At 41.6% G+C, this 18,639-nt stretch overlaps 1 protein-coding gene and 1 long non-coding RNA gene across 2 annotated transcripts; one reads left to right on the forward strand and one right to left on the reverse strand.

Annotated features, from left to right (window-relative positions):
• The first annotated feature begins 932 nt into the window (after positions 1-932).
• LOC114433475 (guanylyl cyclase-activating protein 2-like) lies at positions 933-1,953 on the forward strand. Its single transcript, XM_028402050.1, has 4 exons — positions 933-1,130; positions 1,224-1,373; positions 1,606-1,714; positions 1,826-1,953. Exons 1-4 carry the CDS (start codon positions 933-935, stop codon positions 1,951-1,953), a joined length of 585 nt encoding a protein of 194 aa, XP_028257851.1.
• A 4,895-nt stretch (positions 1,954-6,848) lies between these two features.
• LOC114433567 (uncharacterized) lies at positions 6,849-8,306 on the reverse strand. Its single transcript, XR_003670374.1, has 5 exons — positions 8,188-8,306; positions 7,835-7,861; positions 7,421-7,505; positions 7,265-7,332; positions 6,849-7,173 (listed from the first exon to the last, which is right to left on the reverse strand). It is a non-coding gene; the product is annotated as an uncharacterized LOC114433567 (long non-coding RNA).
• Between the last annotated feature and the right edge of the window lie 10,333 nt (positions 8,307-18,639).

Consider the following 18,639-nt stretch of genomic DNA (forward strand, 5'->3'; position numbering starts at 1 on the left):
AACTGAACTGACCCTTCAGGAGCTAAGGCATTAGCAGCAGCTAAAGCTGCTAATAATATTTTGCAGGTGGTGTTGTAATGTATATGTATGTTTTTAAAGACACAGTCCAGTGTCTGTAAATGGTACTTTTATGGACACTCCCCCAGTATGACCCTGCTCTATGGCATTTCTTTACTTTTGCTTCTTTATGCAAATCAATGTTGTGAAGTAATACAGTAAACCTGTCCTCCCCATCTGGGTATAATGTTACCATATTACTTCACACTGCAGTTCACATGATTTTTAGCTCTAAAGGTAAACATATGGGAGGAAATTTATTGCAACCAAGTCTCATCCCAGTATCATGACAGTATCATCATTTTGAACATATTGTTTTGGGCACTGTGACCCAAGTTGTCTTTTTTTTTTTCAAGACAGGCAGCACAAATTCCAAAGTGATCCCATTTCTATGTAAGCATGACATGACAAAAAACTGAACAATGTGTTGTTTGTTGCAATAACATACAATGCTAAACCCTTAAAAACCATGACACATACAAAATGTGCCTAAAGTTTGGTGTTATTGCTGCACAATTCCATTATAACCATCCATCAGACTTCTCTGCACTCTTGCAGTTGTCATCAGGTGCTCTTCACAAAATAACATACCCACTGGCTGCTGTTACAAGTTTGGCCTAGGCCCACATTTAGCTACAAAACTAATTGACTCAGTGAGAGGAAACACTGCCAACGTAATACCTTGGTAGCCCTGAGACCACACTTAATCAGCTACCTCCTACGCTGACAGGAGCTTTGGGATTCCACCAAGTTATAAAAAACACTTTAAGAGTATAGGCTGTCCATTTCAAGCCCATTTCAAGCCCGTCAGCTCCACCGTGGAGACGCATATCCAAAGAAAGCAGGAATATGGACTGTTGAATTACAAGGTAGCCATGGGGCAGGCACAGCAGACGGAGAACAATGAGGAGATTGATGTGAAAGCTCTTCAGGATATGTATAAAAAGTTTGTCATGGAGTGCCCGAGTGGAGTACTTTTTCTGCATGAGTTCAAGCGTTTCTTTGGCGTGGACCCGACAGGAGAAGCATCTGAATACGCGGAGAACCTGTTTCGAGCTTTTGACAAAAATGGGGTGAGAAAAAGTAAAAGTTGTTTCTTTCAGGCAGTACATCATCTAACATGTTGAGTTGTAACTCATTGTTTTTACTTTGAATCCATCTTTTAGGACAATACAATAGATTTCCTTGAGTTTGTGGCAGCATTGAATTTGGTTTTTCGAGGAGATCTTGAGCACAAACTGCGATGGTCGTTCAAGGTGTACGACAAAGACAGCAATGGCTATGTGGACAGGAATGAACTTCGGTCAATAATTGATGTAAGTCCAACAGGGCAACTTGTTTACTAAAATTTGTGGATTGTTATTTTAACTATTAATGCATAAATCTGCATCTTTTGTGATCATACACAAAATAAAAGAGCATATAAAGGTTTAGGATGTGTAAGCTGTTGAATAAGCACCACTACAATAGTGTAAAAGTGTAATATTAATCAATATTCTGTGCCAATTAAAATTAACGTTAACATTTCTTGATTATGTTTTCCTTTAGAGCATCTATCGGATTAAGAAAGGAACAAAGAGTGAGATGAGTGACTCACACCTGACAGTCGATGAGGTTGTGGATCGAATATTGGAAGCTGTCGACAGTGATGGAGATGGTGAGCCTTCAAAATTCTGTAACACACACACACACACACACACACACACACACACACACACACACACACACACACACAAATAATCAGTCACAATTTCTTTCTGTTCCACAGGTCATATCAGCATGGAGGAATTCATCAGAGGAGCACAGCAGGACCAGTGGGTGCTAAACATGTTGAAGCTGGACATGAACCCTGCTGGGTGGGTTTTAGAGCACAGGAGACGGAGCGCACACTTCTGAAGCACCTTTGCCTTTTCCTGTGTGGACAAAAAAAAACATGGCTAGCGCACACGTCTTCTAATGCATTAATCAAGAGCTTTGTCGCTTTGTCAGCACACTGGATGCAGTTTCCTCTTCACAGACTGAAGCTCTGCTTTGCCATTTTTTTGAGTTTATTGTAAAGCAACGATAGCACACAAAAACTTGATCCTATTGAAAAAGATGTATATAATCATAGCATTTATAATTGTATCTATATTTAATGTTCTATCTGTTAATACATTATATTGTACTACTTCTCAAGCAACTATTTCTTCTAATTTTAATTGCATAATACTGTATATTTCTTGCTATATCAGAGCCTTCTTGTGTTAACATGTAAATACTGAATCATAATGCTTTTGAATTGCTGTTTTTGTACTGTTTTTGTACTGTCGATAACGATAATAAACTTTATTTGTCTAGCACTTTTCGAAACAGAAGTTACAAAGTGCTTCGCAACCATAAAACCAGTACAAATGAAACATCAATATATCAAACAGGGTCCAAGTAATACATGTTAAATAAAATCAGAGAATGCTTTCCAAAAAATATACATTTTAAGGCGTGACTTAAAAGAACACAATGAATCGGCTGACCTGACTGACTCGGGGAGCTCATTCCAAAGCTTTGAAAGGCAGACTGAAAATGTTTTGTCCCCCTTAGTTTTCACTCTGGTGACAGGAATTGTTAAAAGATCTCTGGCAGAGTATTGGAGGGAAGCAAGGTGGAGAGTATGGTGTAAAAAGGTCAACAATATAGGTAACCTAAAATGTACAGGTACTAAAATGAAGGGAAGCTAAAACAGGTGTGGTATGGTCATATTTTTTGTCTAGTTGAAAGCGTAGCAGCAGAGTTCTGGACAAACTGTAGTTTATCCAAAGAGTTCTGACTGAGACGGGTAAATAGGCTGTTACAGTTGTCCAGCCGTGAGGATAAAAAAGCATGTAAATAAATCTCAGTGTCACTAAGAGACATAAAAGGCCTAATCTTGGCATAATTTCTAAGATGATTAAAAAACATGACATGTTTTGTTGTATGCTGTTCAAAGTTTAAATAACTGTCAAACAAAATCCCCAGGTTTCTATTCGCAGGTTTTACATAATCCGCTGGTGGCCCTGCAGGTGGCAGAAGCTGTTTAGCCATCTGCTCCTACTCAATAATTAAGATTAGCAGATTTCAGCTAAATAAAGTTTTCAGACATCCAGCTCTTAACAGCAAAGATACAAGCACTCAGGCTTTCGGGGTTAGTGGCCTGATGAATGGGCAGGTACAGATAGGTGTCAACTGCGAAAAAATGAAAGGAATTATTAAAAATAATCTACTATTATATTCCCTGAGGGGAAGCACATGCAAAGAATATTAAAATTAGACCCAGAACAGACCCCTGTGGCCCACCATATTTAACTGTGGAAAAAGATTTGTGATTCAACACAAACTCTTCTGTTTGTAAGATCAGATGAAAACCAATCAACAGCTGTCCCTGTGGCCCCACCCAATTTTTCAATCTATCTAAACGGATACTATGGTCAACTGTATTAAATGCAGCACTGAAGTCTAGAAGCACCAAGACACAGCACAAGCCAGTATCAGCTGCCAGAAGCAGGTCGTTGGTCATCTTAGTAAGGCTGATTCTGTGCTATAAACCCGACTGATCTGAAACGACCCAGTTTGCCTCCAGAACTGATACAGCTGTGTTGATACCATTGTTTACTACATTTTTAGAAATGAATGGTAACGACACTAGGATATATTTTATCAATATTATACCTGTTAAATTAATGTAAGGTAAGGTAAAGTAATATTTTTGCATGTTGCTTACTCCATTCATTATCGTCACTATAGGCCCCTTTGATTTAGGGCAGGACTGGTCTTTGTGTGGGGAAAAATGTCACACTGTGTAGCACACAGTAGAGCTCACTGACTCCATCTAGAGGCAAATTTGCCATTAACAATCAAAAGGCCTTTGAATTCTTTTGTTTAAACCGGGTTCCACTTCTGCTAATAAATCTGTATAGTCTTTGATTAGATTTTAAATTACACTTATTTAAAATTACACTTATTTTGTAGTCACAGTTTGAATGAGTGATTATAAGGTCCTTTTTTTACAAAATCTTTTTTAACACATCCCAAAGCACTGACACATCCCAAAGCACATGTTTAAATGGTAAAACTAATGAGTAATTTAGATGAATTCCATTATCTAAATGAAAGAGACAAAGAGGTCATATTGACCACAGCACAAAAGAATTGAAGCAAAGTATATATTAACTACTCTATAGTAATCGGACGGCTACCATTTAAAGGCATTTATGCTGTATATACAAACAGAGTAAGGACATTTAATTCCTATTATGAGTTATCATTTCAGGAAGTAATAGCTCAAAATGTATTAGTGACCCCGGGTCAAAGGTTTAAGATGGGATCAGGCATGGATTACTGCTTTAAACTTAGCTTCTAGTACCCTCTTTGCCTAAAAATAACCTCATTGGTTGGGGTCAAGCATCACAAGAGTTACAGTCAGTTAATACACTCAGCTTAGGTCGAGACCTTTAGGAAGAACCATGACGTGGACACACAGCTACCTCTTACAGGAAGCCTTAAAGCTATAACTTCACTAAGAGATCTGTGTTATTCATACAAAACAATAAATTCATAATTTTGCTTTAATTTGGATTCAGCATGGGTCAAAATCAACGAGTGCAGACACAGGATGAAAAAAAAGGGAAATATGTTTATGTAGCACAATTAAAGAGAGATAAGAACAGGGAGGAGTTATACAGTCTGATGGCCACTGGTAGGAAGGACCTCCTTTGGTGTTCTGTGGTGCTCTTAGTCTCAGTCTACTGCTGAATGTGCTCCAGTAAGACAGCAGTCTGGCATGCAGGGGATCAGACATGTTAACACATCCACAGACTCCAGCTTAGCTTCCAGTCTGTTGGTGTCGGCCAATTTTATGCTGCTGCCCACTGCGCTACAACATAGAAGATGGCACAGGAGGCCACCAAGCGTTAAAACATCTGCTGCATGGTCTGGCAGACGTTGAAGGACCTGAGGAGATACAGGCAACTCTGTCCCTCCTTGTACACTGCATCTGTGTTTATGGACCAGTCCAGCTTGTTGTAAATGTGGACACCCAGAAATTTGTAGCTGTCCACAATGTCCACATAGGTACCACTAATGCTGACCGGATTTGGGAGTGTCCGGTGCTTCCTGAAGTCCACCACCAGTTTTTTTGTCTTTGTGACATTAAGCTGAGTGATATGTCTAATTTAAGAAAAGGGAAAAGCTGATTTAGAAGAGTTTTAAATGTTTAGAGCTGTGGTTCCAAAGCTGTGATGCCGACTCCATCACCTTGCCTTTAATGCCAGGGCTGACGTAATAGCCCTAGCTGGTGTCTGATGATGTAACACTGCATTTAATGCTCAGCATTAAATTTGAAAATGTGGGGATTGGATCCAATGTGACAGAAGTGTTTTGTTTGTTGATGAAGATTCTCAGTCATCCAGGTCATCATACGTAGAGAAGATTGAAGCAAGGCGTCTGGACTTGTGGAGTTTTCTAGAAGACGTTTCGCTGCTCATCCAAGCAGCTTCATCAGTTCTAACTGTTTGGTGGGGAAACATGGTTTATATGTGGTTACAGACCTATGTGGGTGGGTCTGGGTAAAAACTTAAAAACTGAAAAAACAACAGCACTAGATGTTTCCATACTTACCTGTGATGTTCTGGCTGACTTGGCCAGGTGTGTCTAACAACTGGCTAACGACTATGAAACTGCCGGAGGGGGACTGGTTGACAGCCCTTAGTTCTTGCTGTGAGTATGTGCAAACTTCCTGGGAATGGATGGAATCACTGCATTGTATGTGGTAGAACGATGATGTCTGAGGCCACCACCTCTGTTAAGGGAAGGTTTTTCCAGCTTAACATAGATGGCTTCCTTGACTCCTCTTTCATACCACCTTTCCTCCCTGTCTAAAATGTGAACATTGTTGTCCTCAAAGGAGTGTCCTTTGTCTTTGAGGTGGAGGTGAACAGCTGAGTCTTGTCCTGAGGAGGTGGCTCTCCTGTGCTGAGCCATTCTTCTGTGGAGTGGTTGTTTAGTTTCTCCAATGTACAGATCAGAGCATTCCTCACTGCACTGGACTGCATATATCACATTGCTGTGTTTCTCCCTGGGAATCTTGTCCTTCGGGTGAACCAGTTTCTGTCTCAGTGTTGTCATCGGTTTGAAATGGACCGGGATGTCATGGTTGTTGAAGATCCTGCGGAGTTTGTCTTCCGAATTTTAATGTGTTTTGACTTTGTTCTAGTTCTAGCCTTTTTGTACATTAACCTTCAGATTTCTTGGTTTCTGACTGTTGCTTTGCCCGACCATTCTTTTCACTAGTGTCTCTTGTACTGTTGCTGAATGCCTGTCTACCTGTAGATGGACCCCTGCCTTTTAAAAGACTTGGTTTTTTAAACTCCATTTTTGCCTTATGTCTAGATATTGTTCCCAACCCCTGACAAGAAAAAAATATCTAAAAGCAGCTTGTCCCTGCTAATGTGACAAATGTTGTGAATGTTAACTTGCAGCCACGGGGGATGTGTGGGAAAATCACATTTCATCCGCCACAGTTTTCAGAGACATAACGTAACTAAACAGCCAATGTATACAATATATCTATGATGAAAGAGAATAAACAATCCCACACACATACAGGAGATAACGCACATAAGTCAAGTTAGTTTGAGTGACAGATCTTACTGCCAATCACAGCAACTCCGGGCGGATAGGAAGCTGTATGCCACTAGCGCAAGGGGGTAGATACGCAGACAAACACCAGAGGGCGCTACAGACAAGCAGATACACAAAGAGGCCAGAGAGATTCAATGTGATGCTCGATAGTGTTTTATTTTTCATAAAAGAAGACAGCAACAGGGATCAAAGGACCAACCAGGTGGCCCAAGTAGAGATGTTAAACAAAACAGTGTCTCATTAAAACATTTTTACATGGACATTTGGAGCCATTTGGGCTGTTGGTGGGGGAAAAAAAGCACAACTCTGCTCCCACTAACATCAGTAACATCGTTACATGAAGAGCAGGAGAGAGAATAAAAGATGTAGAAAAGTGTCTCAGTGAAGCCTGGGCTGAAGCTGAGATACAAGAACACAGATAGAAGGCAGGTTCTTCTTTGTGGTGGAGGAGACAACACAGGTCTGTCAATCAAAGCGCATGTTAGAATGGGTTTGACACTTTGTATGTGCAGGCATGTGTGTCTTTGCAGGTGTGTGTGTGTGTGTCTGTTACCTCTCTAATAATACACATATTTGGTCCCCTGTTTTTGTTTTTTTCCAACAGCAGCAGCCTCCTTGTCACTGAGAACAGGAAATGCAGAATATTACTCAAAACATGCAGGTGAATCAAAGATGGTGGACAGACTGTAAATGTCCTCTGACCTCTTACCTCAGAAAACGTTTGACCAACAACTTCTTTGCTTCTCTTGGCTCTCTGAGGCCTGTAAAACTTTCAACCGCCTCTGTGGTTGATTCTGCAACAACAGTCACAGGTTGGAGAAACAGCAACACTAACATCTTTAGTCTTTAACATGTAACTTACACCATCACTAGCTTAGCCTGGGTGATGGCTGAGCTTTGCTTACTTGTTCAGTAAGGTTATTATTAGCAAAATACAATGTTTAAGTGGATAACAGACAGATGCTACAATACAGCTATCTGGCTAAGCTTTACAAATGTCAGTTGTAAACAACTAGAACTTTTGCAAACTTCTATGGAGGATGTGCTCATTAAAGTTGACAGTGATACATTAGTCAAAACAACAGCCAAAGACACACACACATAAATGCACAAACATTCTCACCGAGAGTGATGAGTGTGAAGGCCAGCACTGAAACACACACAGAGTATTATGGTTAGCTCTAACACACTGTTTCAGAGTGACACTATCAGAGTGTTATTATCAGTGTAAAAACACACAGCTACTGGATCAGAATGAGGAACAGACTCAGAGATCAGACTCCAGCTGTTTAATGAAAGAAAAATCATTGTCAGCAACTGTCAGCCAGTTGTCAATGTGTTTCAGAAGAGTGTTTGGACAAAGTGGAGTTCTGCTTCTTGTAAAGATAATCAGCACCACTTAGGATACTTTTTAAATAAATAAAAACAGCTTTTTTTCAAAGGATGTAAAAACAGTGTACATGTACTGATACTCACTGGCCAGCAGGATGAATGTGAGTTTCATTTTGTTGGATTCTGCCAGAGGAATGACCAAAAAGTTGCTCTTCAAAGGTCCTGAAGAAACTGAAGTGTCCCTTTAGAGCAGCCAGACTTTTATACTCTGACAGAACACACCTATATGTGTGTGTGACAGCCACCGGGCACAAGATTAGGCTGTTTATTCATTCAAATTTTTATAGCTGTCAATCAAATTTATATTGCTGGTATTGCCTGACACAACCTTGAGAAGATTTGTCCTCAGATTGTCCCTGATGAAGAGGCAGAAATGGATCTTTGCAGCGTTTTGAGTGTTTTAGTTCAGCGGGGCTCTAGCAGCTGAAAGCATGATTTTTATTGTAAAAAGTAAATAAGGTGTCAAACAGCTCACTGACGTCCTTATCCCACTTCTGGATGCTGAACCAGTTGAAGGCGCCTGTGTATTCTGACCTAATGATAATTCAAGGACACTAAAGATAAAGGAGAAATTCTTTAAGGCCTTTTCAGAAGGCCTCCGAAAGATCAACTGGTCCTTTTAAGACTCACTGCTGAGGAGACTTGTTTTTTATTATGGAGTCAAAGGAGAATTTTATTTGATAGAAGTGGGCTCTGAGGTCAGCAGGAAAAGAAACAATCAAGTAAATAAGTCCACAATCAGGAGAACACTGAGCAACCCTGATCTGCCTGGTAAAGCTGCAAGGAGAAAGTCAGAGGGCTGTTGGGAAATAATCTGTGGATGGATGAGACCAAGAAAGAATGATTTGGTTGCAATGTTCAGAGAGAGAATGACAACTCTTTCTTGTCACATGTCTTACATGTAATGTGGTGGTAGTATTATGGTTGGAGCCTGTTTTTGTTACATCTGGGCTAGGACAGTTCACTGATGGAACAATGAATTCTGAATAACAGCAAATTCTAAAATGTCAGGACAGGAGGGACACTTTAGAGGTAGTGGTAGAGCAGGGTTGTTCAATAACCGGAAGGTCGGCAGTCCTACATCTGTAGCTTACCACTGCCACTGTGTGAATGTGGTGTGAATGAATAATGCATCTCAATGTAAAGCGCTTTGAGTGCCTGCCCAACAGAGCAGAAAAGCACAATATAAGACCAATGCATTATTATTCACTCAACAAGATAACAACTCTGACCACACAAGTCCTTCCACAGAAGAATGATTGTAGAGGAACAAAGTTTATGTGTTGGAGTCAAAGTCCCGTCCTTAATCAACAGAACAGAAGTTACTGAAAATGTTTAGCAGCTGTTATTGCTGCATGAGGGCTCACATGATACTGAAAGCAAAGGTTCACATTCTTATTATTACATATTTTTTAGACTGTTGATATAACAAAACTCATTTTATTATAATAATACCACAATTTACCTTAAGATAACAGAGCATGTCTTCCTTGTGACAACAACCTAATTTAATCTCAAGTCAAAGTCAAAGTTCATTATCACTCAATGACAGTTTATCTAAGGATGAAGATCATTTACTTATGATAAGAACTTGCTTTATTCCAGGTTCAAACTGAAATTTCTCAGCATTTCAACTATTTATCTTATGATAAAAAAACTAATTGTGTTTCATTAGTTTAATTACAAAGCAATCAAACTTTATATTCTACATATTTATTTTTATCTTATTCTTTTCCTCTATAAACCTTCTGGCTCAGCGTATCTTGAGCATAGTTTCAAACCATTCCAAAGTCAAAATGTTCAGCGTATTGAGGACATGATGGTTCAACCTTTTTAGATATTTATAGTTTTTATAATTTTAAGCGTTTTCAGAAATGAATTGAATAACAATGAAGTCAATGAGACAGCCCTTCAGAGTCTTCAACTATTAAAATGGTTCAGTGAAACCATTCAGATATCAAAACATTCAGCTTTGTCAGGTCTATCTAGCTTTTACTTTTCGGAGTTCAGCTATTTATAATTTTCAAATGGTTAAGAGTTTTATATCAAGTCACTTTTGGCCTCCAGCACCAGCTGTTCCTTTGCTTAACACGCAATACAAACTGAAAACAACACAACCAGGGGAAAACTATTTTCTAACTCTCCACTAACTCCGCATCTTTCACACCATGAACATGAAATCGCAGACTGTTGTAGAGCAAAGTCTTGGGATTCTCACAGTTCACACAAAATTTTTGGTCTGAGTGCTTTGGTTTGGACACACGAAGCAGTTGTTTAGATGGTAAAAATGCATGTAAATACATAGGAACTGTTCTAAGAGGGGGAGAAAGACTTGAACACACCCCTGCCATCATCAGAATTACCGTATTTTCACGACTATAAGGCGCACCTAAAAGTCTAAAATTTTTTCAAAAGTCGGCCCTGCGCCTTATAATACGGTGCGCCTTGTGTATGGGTTGAGTACCAGACACGGGGACGTGGTACGTAAACTACGTACGCTGGCAGCAATTCACCAATCAGCTGAACAGTACGTCATACGTACACTACGTACACTAGCAGCGATGTACCAATCAGATGGATACTACATAACACCCCGGTTCAGCCGATTGGTGAATTGCTGCCAGCGTACACTACGTACGCTGGTAGCAATTCACCAATCAGCTGAATGCTACGGTACTGGCGCAGCAACTTCCAGCGGATTACAGCTTCCGCGTTACGCAGTGACAACATTGCCAGCAAAAACATCCAGCCCAGCCACATCACCAACATGGATGAAGTCCACCTCACTTTCGAAATCCCCGTGAACCAAACTGTGGAGAGAATGGGGACCAGCACTGTATCAATACGGACTGTAGTGGTGGACAGAAACTTCCGCCTATGGAAGAGAAAGACTCTGCCTAAAGAAATGGTTCCAGCAGGAGTCTTTGTTAAGGAGAAATGAGGAGACGAGGAGTGGCTCAGGGAAGTTTATGTAAAGAGACCGGGTGGTTTTTTTCCACGCATCACCCTCGCTGCTGATCCGCGACTCCGCGTACGCCCGTCTCACCGCTGGTGTAAAAATACAGGCGAAGCAGATGAATTCATAGCTTGCCGTAATCCCGGGAGGGTTAACAAAGAACTCCAACCGCTGGACATCGGCGTAAACAGGGCGTTCAAAGTAAAGTTGCGAGCGGTGTGGGAGCGATGGATGGCCGACAGCGAGCACAGCTTTACTGCGAGGCAGCGCCGGGCGAGTTACGTCAGTTATGTGAATGGATTGTGGACACATGGACTCATGTTTCTGCAGTGACTGTTGCCCGAGCTTTTGTGAAAGCCGGCATAATTTCCGAACAATAATAATAATAATTTCCGAACAGCCAGCCGGCAACGTGTGTGGCTGTGACTCTGACAGCGACGAGAGGGAAGCTGGCAGGTTTGAACTCGCGCAGTTGTTTCCTGTTTATTGTTGTAATAAATGTTCTGTACAGTCAGCCACTGGTAAGGATGAATTAGGAATCACTGTGGTGCATCTGATTAAAATGCGGGACAACGTATATCCGAAGATGGTCTTTATTTATTAATAAAGTGTAAAGATAAAGTTGGAATCACAACAGGCATTCAGCAGCAGCCACTGCTCTGCCCATAGAAACACACACGCTGTTTCTCTGTCGCTGCCACCGTCGAGAGAGAGGCTTCACCGGCTCTCCTCACTGATATCCAGCCGGTTTTTACTGAATCGCTGCTGATAGAGATGTGAGCGGCTTGCGGAGGATGTTTCCTGGGTTTTCGCTTCTGCAGCGCAACGTAACTCTCTGTCTTAAAGCTGAGATGCGAGGGTCCGATCGCAGGAGAGTTGCTCAGGGAAGTTTACGTAAAGAGACCGGGTGGTTTTTTCCACGTATCACCCTCGCTGCTGATCTGTGACTCCATGCGCGCCCATCTCACCGCTGGAGTAAAAAACCAGGTGAAGCAGACGAATTCGGAGCTTGCCGTTATCCCGGGAGGGTTAACCAAAGAACTTCAACCGCTGGATATCGGAGTAAACAGGGCGTTTAAAGCTAAGCTGCGAGCGGTGTGGGAGCGATCGATGGCAGACGGCGAGCACAGTTTTACCAAGAATGGGAGGCAGCGCCGGGCGAGTTACGCCACCATATGTGAGTGGATTGTGGACGCATGGGCTCATGTTTCTGCATTGACTGTTGTCCGGGCTTTTGTGAAAGCCGGCGTAATTTCAGAACAGCCAGCCGTCAACGACAGTGACAGTGACAGCGATGAGAGGGAAGCTGGTATGCAAGCACTCGCACAGTTGTTTTATTCTGACGCTGAAGATGAGGACTTTGATGGGTTTGCGGGAGAGGATTGATTAAAATGTGAGTGTATTGTACATAGCTGTAATAAAGTTCGACTTAACTCTATGTTTTTGTCCCGTTACCTTTTTATTTACGTACTGGTATGTTTTAGCGTAGCATGCGTCTTAGCGTCTCAGTGACTGTTGTCCGAGCTTTTGTGAAAGCCGGCATAATTTCAGAGCAATAATGAATTATGAATCACTGTGGTGCAATTTATATCCAAAGATGGTCTTTATTTGTTAATAAAGTGTAAAGATAAAGTTGGAATCACAACAGGCATTCAGCAGCAGCCACTGCTCTGCCCATAGAAACACACACGCTGTTTCTCTGTCGCTGCCACTGTTGAGAGAGAGGCTGCACCGGCTCCTCACTGATATCCAGCCGGTTTTTACTGAATTTACGTACTGGTATGTTTTAGCGTAACCTGCGCCTTGTAGTACGGTGCGCCTTGTGTATGCACCGAGGACAGAAATAGACCGTGTAACTGACACTGCGCCTTATAATGCGGTGCGCCTTATGGTCGCGAAAATACGGTACTTTATTTATCCCTGAGGGAAATTCTTTAAAAATTCTTTAAAGGTCACTTACACAGGCAGGCGTTACCTTGGTGACAGGCTGACACTGACGAGAATACAGAGGACCGTTCACCTTCTTCTTTATCCATCAGTACACATATCTGGCATTTTCATCATTATGGAGCAGTTTGCTACATATCCACATCAACATCATTTACAGTAACAGTCTCTCTTAGCCTATTGGAATCAGCTGCTTTTATGGGCGTTTTAGCTCATGTTCAAATGTTCAATAGATTTAGATTTAATATTCTCAAACAGGTCAAAGCAATCATTCAGATAAGCATTCAAAGGTCATAACATACAAAAAACATCCATCCATTTTCAATCACTTATCACGGGTTGTGGGGGCAGCAGTCTAAGCAGGGACACCCAGACTTCCCTCTCACTGAACACTTCTTCCAGCTCTTCTGGGGGAATCCCGAGGCGTTCCCAGGCCAGCCTAGAGACAAAGTCTCTCCACCGCATCCTGGGTCTCCCCTGGGGTCTCCTCCCAGTGGGACATCCAGGAACACCTCCCCAGAAAGGCGTCCAAGAGGCATCTGAAACAGATGCCCGAGTCACCTTAGCTGACTCCTCTTGATTCGAAGGAGCAGCGGCTCACTCCTCACCCTATCTCTAAGGCAGCGCCCAGCCTTGCCGCTTCACCATGAAAGACCGGTACAGCGACCGCATTACTGCTGAAACTGCACCAATCTTCCTGTCAATCTCCCACTACATTTTTCCCCACTACATGGGGATCACACTCCTCAGCCTCCCTGGGGAAGTCTATCTCAGGGTACTGTAGAGGAAAATTTGGCCTATAGTCGAACCTCGGATTCAGGAGGAACAATGCTGTTTTAGTCCTGACCGCGGGGTGCTGAAGGGTTCATTGGAGTTCCCCAAACCAGTCCACATGTGTTTTGTGGATTTGGATAAGGCATTTGACCATGCTGAAGCAGCTGAATTCATCTGAACAGGGGATGAATAATTGCTTTGAATGGCAGGAGAATTGTGTTTTAAGTCTTTCTCCCCCTCTTAGGACAGTTCCTATGTATTTACATCAGTATTTATCCTCTAAACGGAGTCTCGCTCCCTGTCTTGATGCTGGCTGTGTGAAGCCCAGAAAAATGACCCTACTTTGCAAGAGTGCTTCCATAAAATTGTAAGTAATATTTCTGATGTGGCTGACACCAGTTTTCTATTTGGACAAAGACGTCCTTATGCACAAATGGTGCACTGCTTCTGGACATGAATGGACTAGTGTTCACCAAGTAGAAGTGCCATCAAAATATCAAACGCAAATTCTGTCTTTGGCACACGAGAGTCCGTGGTCTGGACATTTAGGCATTTCAAAAACTTACAGATTGATATTAAATAATTTTTTCTGGCCTGAATTAAAACGTAATGTGATTTCTCTTAGCAGGAGCTGTCATACATGTCAGATGAGCGGAAAGCCAAACAAACCACTCCCGTCTGCTCCGCTTCATCCCTGCTGTAGGAGAACTGTTCGAAAAGGTGATAGTAGATTGTGTGGGTCAGCTTCCGCGCACAAGGAGTGGAAACCGTTAAAAATTTGTCACCACTTTTGGATTACCCAAAATAAGTCAAACAGATCAAGGTGCAAATTTTATGTTAAAGCTGTTTGAACAGCTGCTCCGTAAAATGGGGGCTTGTCCGGGATTCCTATGCAGTATGAAAAAGTAAGTATGGTAAAGAATGGAATTTTATTTTAGTGTTTTCCAGGTCTGGAAAAGTATGGAAAAGGGAAATTAGGGTATGGAAAAATATTTACATTTCCAGACCTTTGCCGCTACATTATAAAGTGCAGCTCAATGTGCTGATATGCCTGCGGAGGGAGAAAAACGTGGTGTTCTGTGTTCTGAAACCATCAATTGTGACATAAAGCAGCAGTCAAGAGGAGCTAGTGGAGATGAACATCATGCAAATGAGGAGCGTTGTTCACATGCTGCAGTCAAGAAAACTTTTTTGAGAGAGATTAGCTCTTTTGAGGGTTTTGTAAAGGGTTGTTGTTGCTGACATGTTAAACAATTTATCATTTTGAGTAATCATAGAAGTCGCGATCCAAATTGACTTCATTGGTATAAAAATGATTATTAGTTTACGGTAAGCTATATAATTTGTCTTAGTTCATCTGTGCCAGCAGATTTTTGTGTTGCGCGTGTGTGTCCGTGTCTGCGCGTATTGGGGCGAACTCCGCTGTGCGAGGTACAGAGACCAGAGAAGTGTAAATCCAGAGACCGTAGAGATGGGGGTTTGCAAACACTGCTCTAGGTGACGTTAAATTGACGTTAGATTCAACTTAACAAAAAAAAAATTGGGAGGAAGATATTGTTTACTTAAAGTATTATTTGGCTAATGATGAGTTGTTTGCCATATCTGCAGTGGACATAAAGAGAAGGATTACAGGAGGATTATGGAATCAGATCTGATTCAAGAATCGGAAACTAAGCGTTTACTTCTGTAGGTAAAATAGGTGTTTAACAACCTGTTTAAATCCACCAGAAGGCAGGAAATGGCATTTAATAAATTAAACATTTTCTGGACGAGGACCCCCAGACCCCCTATAATATTATATCAATATAATATTTATAATAATTACATTTTTAATGCTTCTGAGGCCTATGCAAGTAATGACTGTTCTGACATAAAGATAACAAACCAACTGGTTTGCCTTCAGTAGAGCAAGGAAAGCGACATTTCCCTGCTGGCATGTAAAATCAGCGTAATAGAAAGTCCCATTCACCACCAAGTTCCATGCAGTTCAGAAAAATCTTTCAATAAATATACTCTACGCATCTGGTACTTAATAAATGGTTCTGCCTTTGCATTAATGGAATCACAGGCCACATGGCCACACGCTACCGCCACAGCCACTACTATGGCCGGCAGCACCACAAATCACGCCCGGCAACACCTCTGCCCACAGCAGAGAACACAACGAAGCGTACGCTAACACACATGAAAACCGAGTGCGCGCACACACCTCTGCCTCCAGCAGAGAAACACACGAACTAAAGTGTACACTCGCACACCTCTGCCTACAGCAGAGAAAACACAAAGGACGAAGCGTACGTTAGACACACCTCTGCTCGCAGCAGAGAACACACGAACAAAGCGCATGCTAACACACAAGCTAAACCATTCAGAGTTCCTACACAGACTGTCCCAGTTTCTGCCCAAACAAACTCACCTAACTGTCTTCTGGAGCGTGCCGGGCTCGAGGCATCTTTAAAGGCTGAACTCCAGTGGCTGAGGCCCTGGAAAGCCTACCCCCGCCAGGGAACTGGATCCCCACCCAGGATTAGCTCCGAAAATAAGAAAGGCAAAATAACAAGAGTGTCTGATGGAAGGACTGCTAGCAGACCAGCTGGGCACTCACCTACTCTAAACTGGGAAGACAGTCAATGGGGTTAAAACTCACACTCACCACGAGGCTTCCAGCAGGCTACATGGCTACAACAAAGCTACACAGTCACCGAGACCTTGCTGGAACTCTCCCTCAGTAGGATATCCCGGATGAGCCCCTATTTGTTACGTTCCCCAATTAGTCCAGGGGATGAGGGGAAGCAACAATAATGTTACCCAGGCCTGAGGAAGAGACAGCAGTCGGAAACAGTGACTATTAATTAAATTTATTAACTTAAACGAATAACAAAATAGTAAATCAAACACATAAGCCAAAACTAAAAAGATCAGCGCTGAATATCATGCTCTGGTCCCTCTGGACGGAGCAAAGACGCATGGTGTGTGCGTTCACAAGTTGGCCCACACTGGCCCCGGCCATGTGCACACCTCCAGTTGATATACTTCTGCTGATGAGGACCAAGTGGACTCAGGTGTGGATGATCCACTTGGTTCACTGGAAGCACTTGGAAACCTGCACAGAAAGCAGAGACACAGACATACACACAAGTACCGGCACGTAACAAATACTTTACACTCTCAGTGATCTCATTGGACTGCTATGCCGTGTACGTTAGATCAACATAACATCGATGCGCATAATATCAGAGTAAATGTCATTCGACAATGGGTAGATGTAAGTTTACCCATTACTCACATTAATGAATGTTCTATACCAATTCTTTCCAGCATCTCTTGGCTTGTGGACAATCAATATTTGAGTTACAGTGGAACTCATACAGAGTCTTCATATAACACTATAGTAAATACAAGAATGCTATAATGGCTGTTTTCAAATGTTACATACGATTTAAGATTAAGATTTACTTAATTAATCCCCATGGGGAAATTAAGTTAGTAAGTTTAGTGAGCCTGTGTGTGAACTTGCACAACATATGTGCTTCACATTTTCACACATCTGTGTTTCAGTGTGTCTTAGAGTCTTTTCTGTGTGAGGATGTGCGTATGTCAGGGTGGGATCATGTATATAGTGATGACAAAAGTTAGGGCACATACAAGTTTTAGGCCCAGCTAAATATGATAGCATTTTAGTGATATGCCACAATATGAGCATGTGTCTCCAAAATCTGAAAATTTGAGTATGAAAAAAGTCTGGAATTTTACATTTGAAAATGTGTAGAAACCCTGTTCCTAGAGAATTTCCCATCAGGGATAAATAAAGTAATTCTGATTCTGATGGCAGAGGTGTGTTCAAGTATTTCTCCCCCTCTTAGGACAGTTCCTATGTATTTACATGCATTTTTATCCTCTAAACAACTGCTTTGTGTGTCCAAACCAAAGCACTCAGACAACAAATGTAAAAACTGTGAGAATCTACAAAAGTCTGCGATTTATTGTTCATGGTTTAGAACAGGGGTCGGCAACCTTCAGCATTAAAAGAGGCCGGTTTCCCACTGAATAAAGCCACAAAACCCTAACTACTAATCTACACCTATTTGACCACTAAATTGAAGGTAATATTAATCTATATATAGGCCTAATATAGATAGATATAGATAATATTTATCTGAACAAAAAATGCCAGTTTATGTTATTTTGATTTCAGTGTGCCGTCATTAATTTCCTCCATGCCGTGGGCTACAGTAGTCAACCTGAATATGAAACACGTTAGTTCAGGGTCCGATATAAAAATATGTATTTTCAGAATAACAGCTTGTGTAATTATTTCTTTCACCTCATTAATGTGAGTTCTGCTCTTGAACTTCACTGCACAGCATATCGTATCCATATCAGGGCTGTAAGACGTCACTTTGATTTTCACGAAGGATTGCAAGCTCTCATCTGTGAGGCTCGAGCGATGTTTACTTATAATGTAGTTCATGATGGAAAACACCAGCTTGCACAAGTATGAGGATCCAAACATCGACAGGACTCCAAATGCATACTTTTCCATGTTCATATAAGTGTCAGGAATGTCATTTCATGTAGGCTATCGAACACGAGTTTGTCCGGTGTCACAGGTGCTGCGTACAGGATGCCACCATGACTCATATTTTGACAAAATATTAAAAGTTTTATCTTAATATCACACAAGAGCATCTCAATCTCCAAAGAAACAACTATTACTATAAAAAAACTAAATGAATGAAATAACATACATTTAAATTAAACAGCCATTATTTATTCACATTATTATTGTTTTTTTATCAAAATGAGCTCGCCGCCTGGGAGCCACAACAGAGGGATGAAAGAGCCTCATGCGGCTCCGG

The sequence above is a fragment of the Parambassis ranga genome, chromosome 3, assembly GCF_900634625.1.
Source record: "Parambassis ranga chromosome 3, fParRan2.1, whole genome shotgun sequence".
Classification (NCBI taxonomy): Eukaryota; Metazoa; Chordata; class Actinopteri; family Ambassidae; genus Parambassis; species Parambassis ranga.

Excerpts from the sequence above, each read along its gene's own strand:
- LOC114433475 (XM_028402050.1), top strand. The coding sequence starts at position 933 with ATGGGGCAGGCACAGCAGACGGAGAACAATGAGGAGATTGATGTGAAA. Across the intron at positions 1,374-1,605 it reads AACTTCGGTCAATAATTGAT|AGCATCTATCGGATTAAGAA; the intron begins GTAAGTCCAACA and ends GTTTTCCTTTAG. Across the intron at positions 1,715-1,825 it reads TGTCGACAGTGATGGAGATG|GTCATATCAGCATGGAGGAA; the intron begins GTGAGCCTTCAA and ends TCTGTTCCACAG.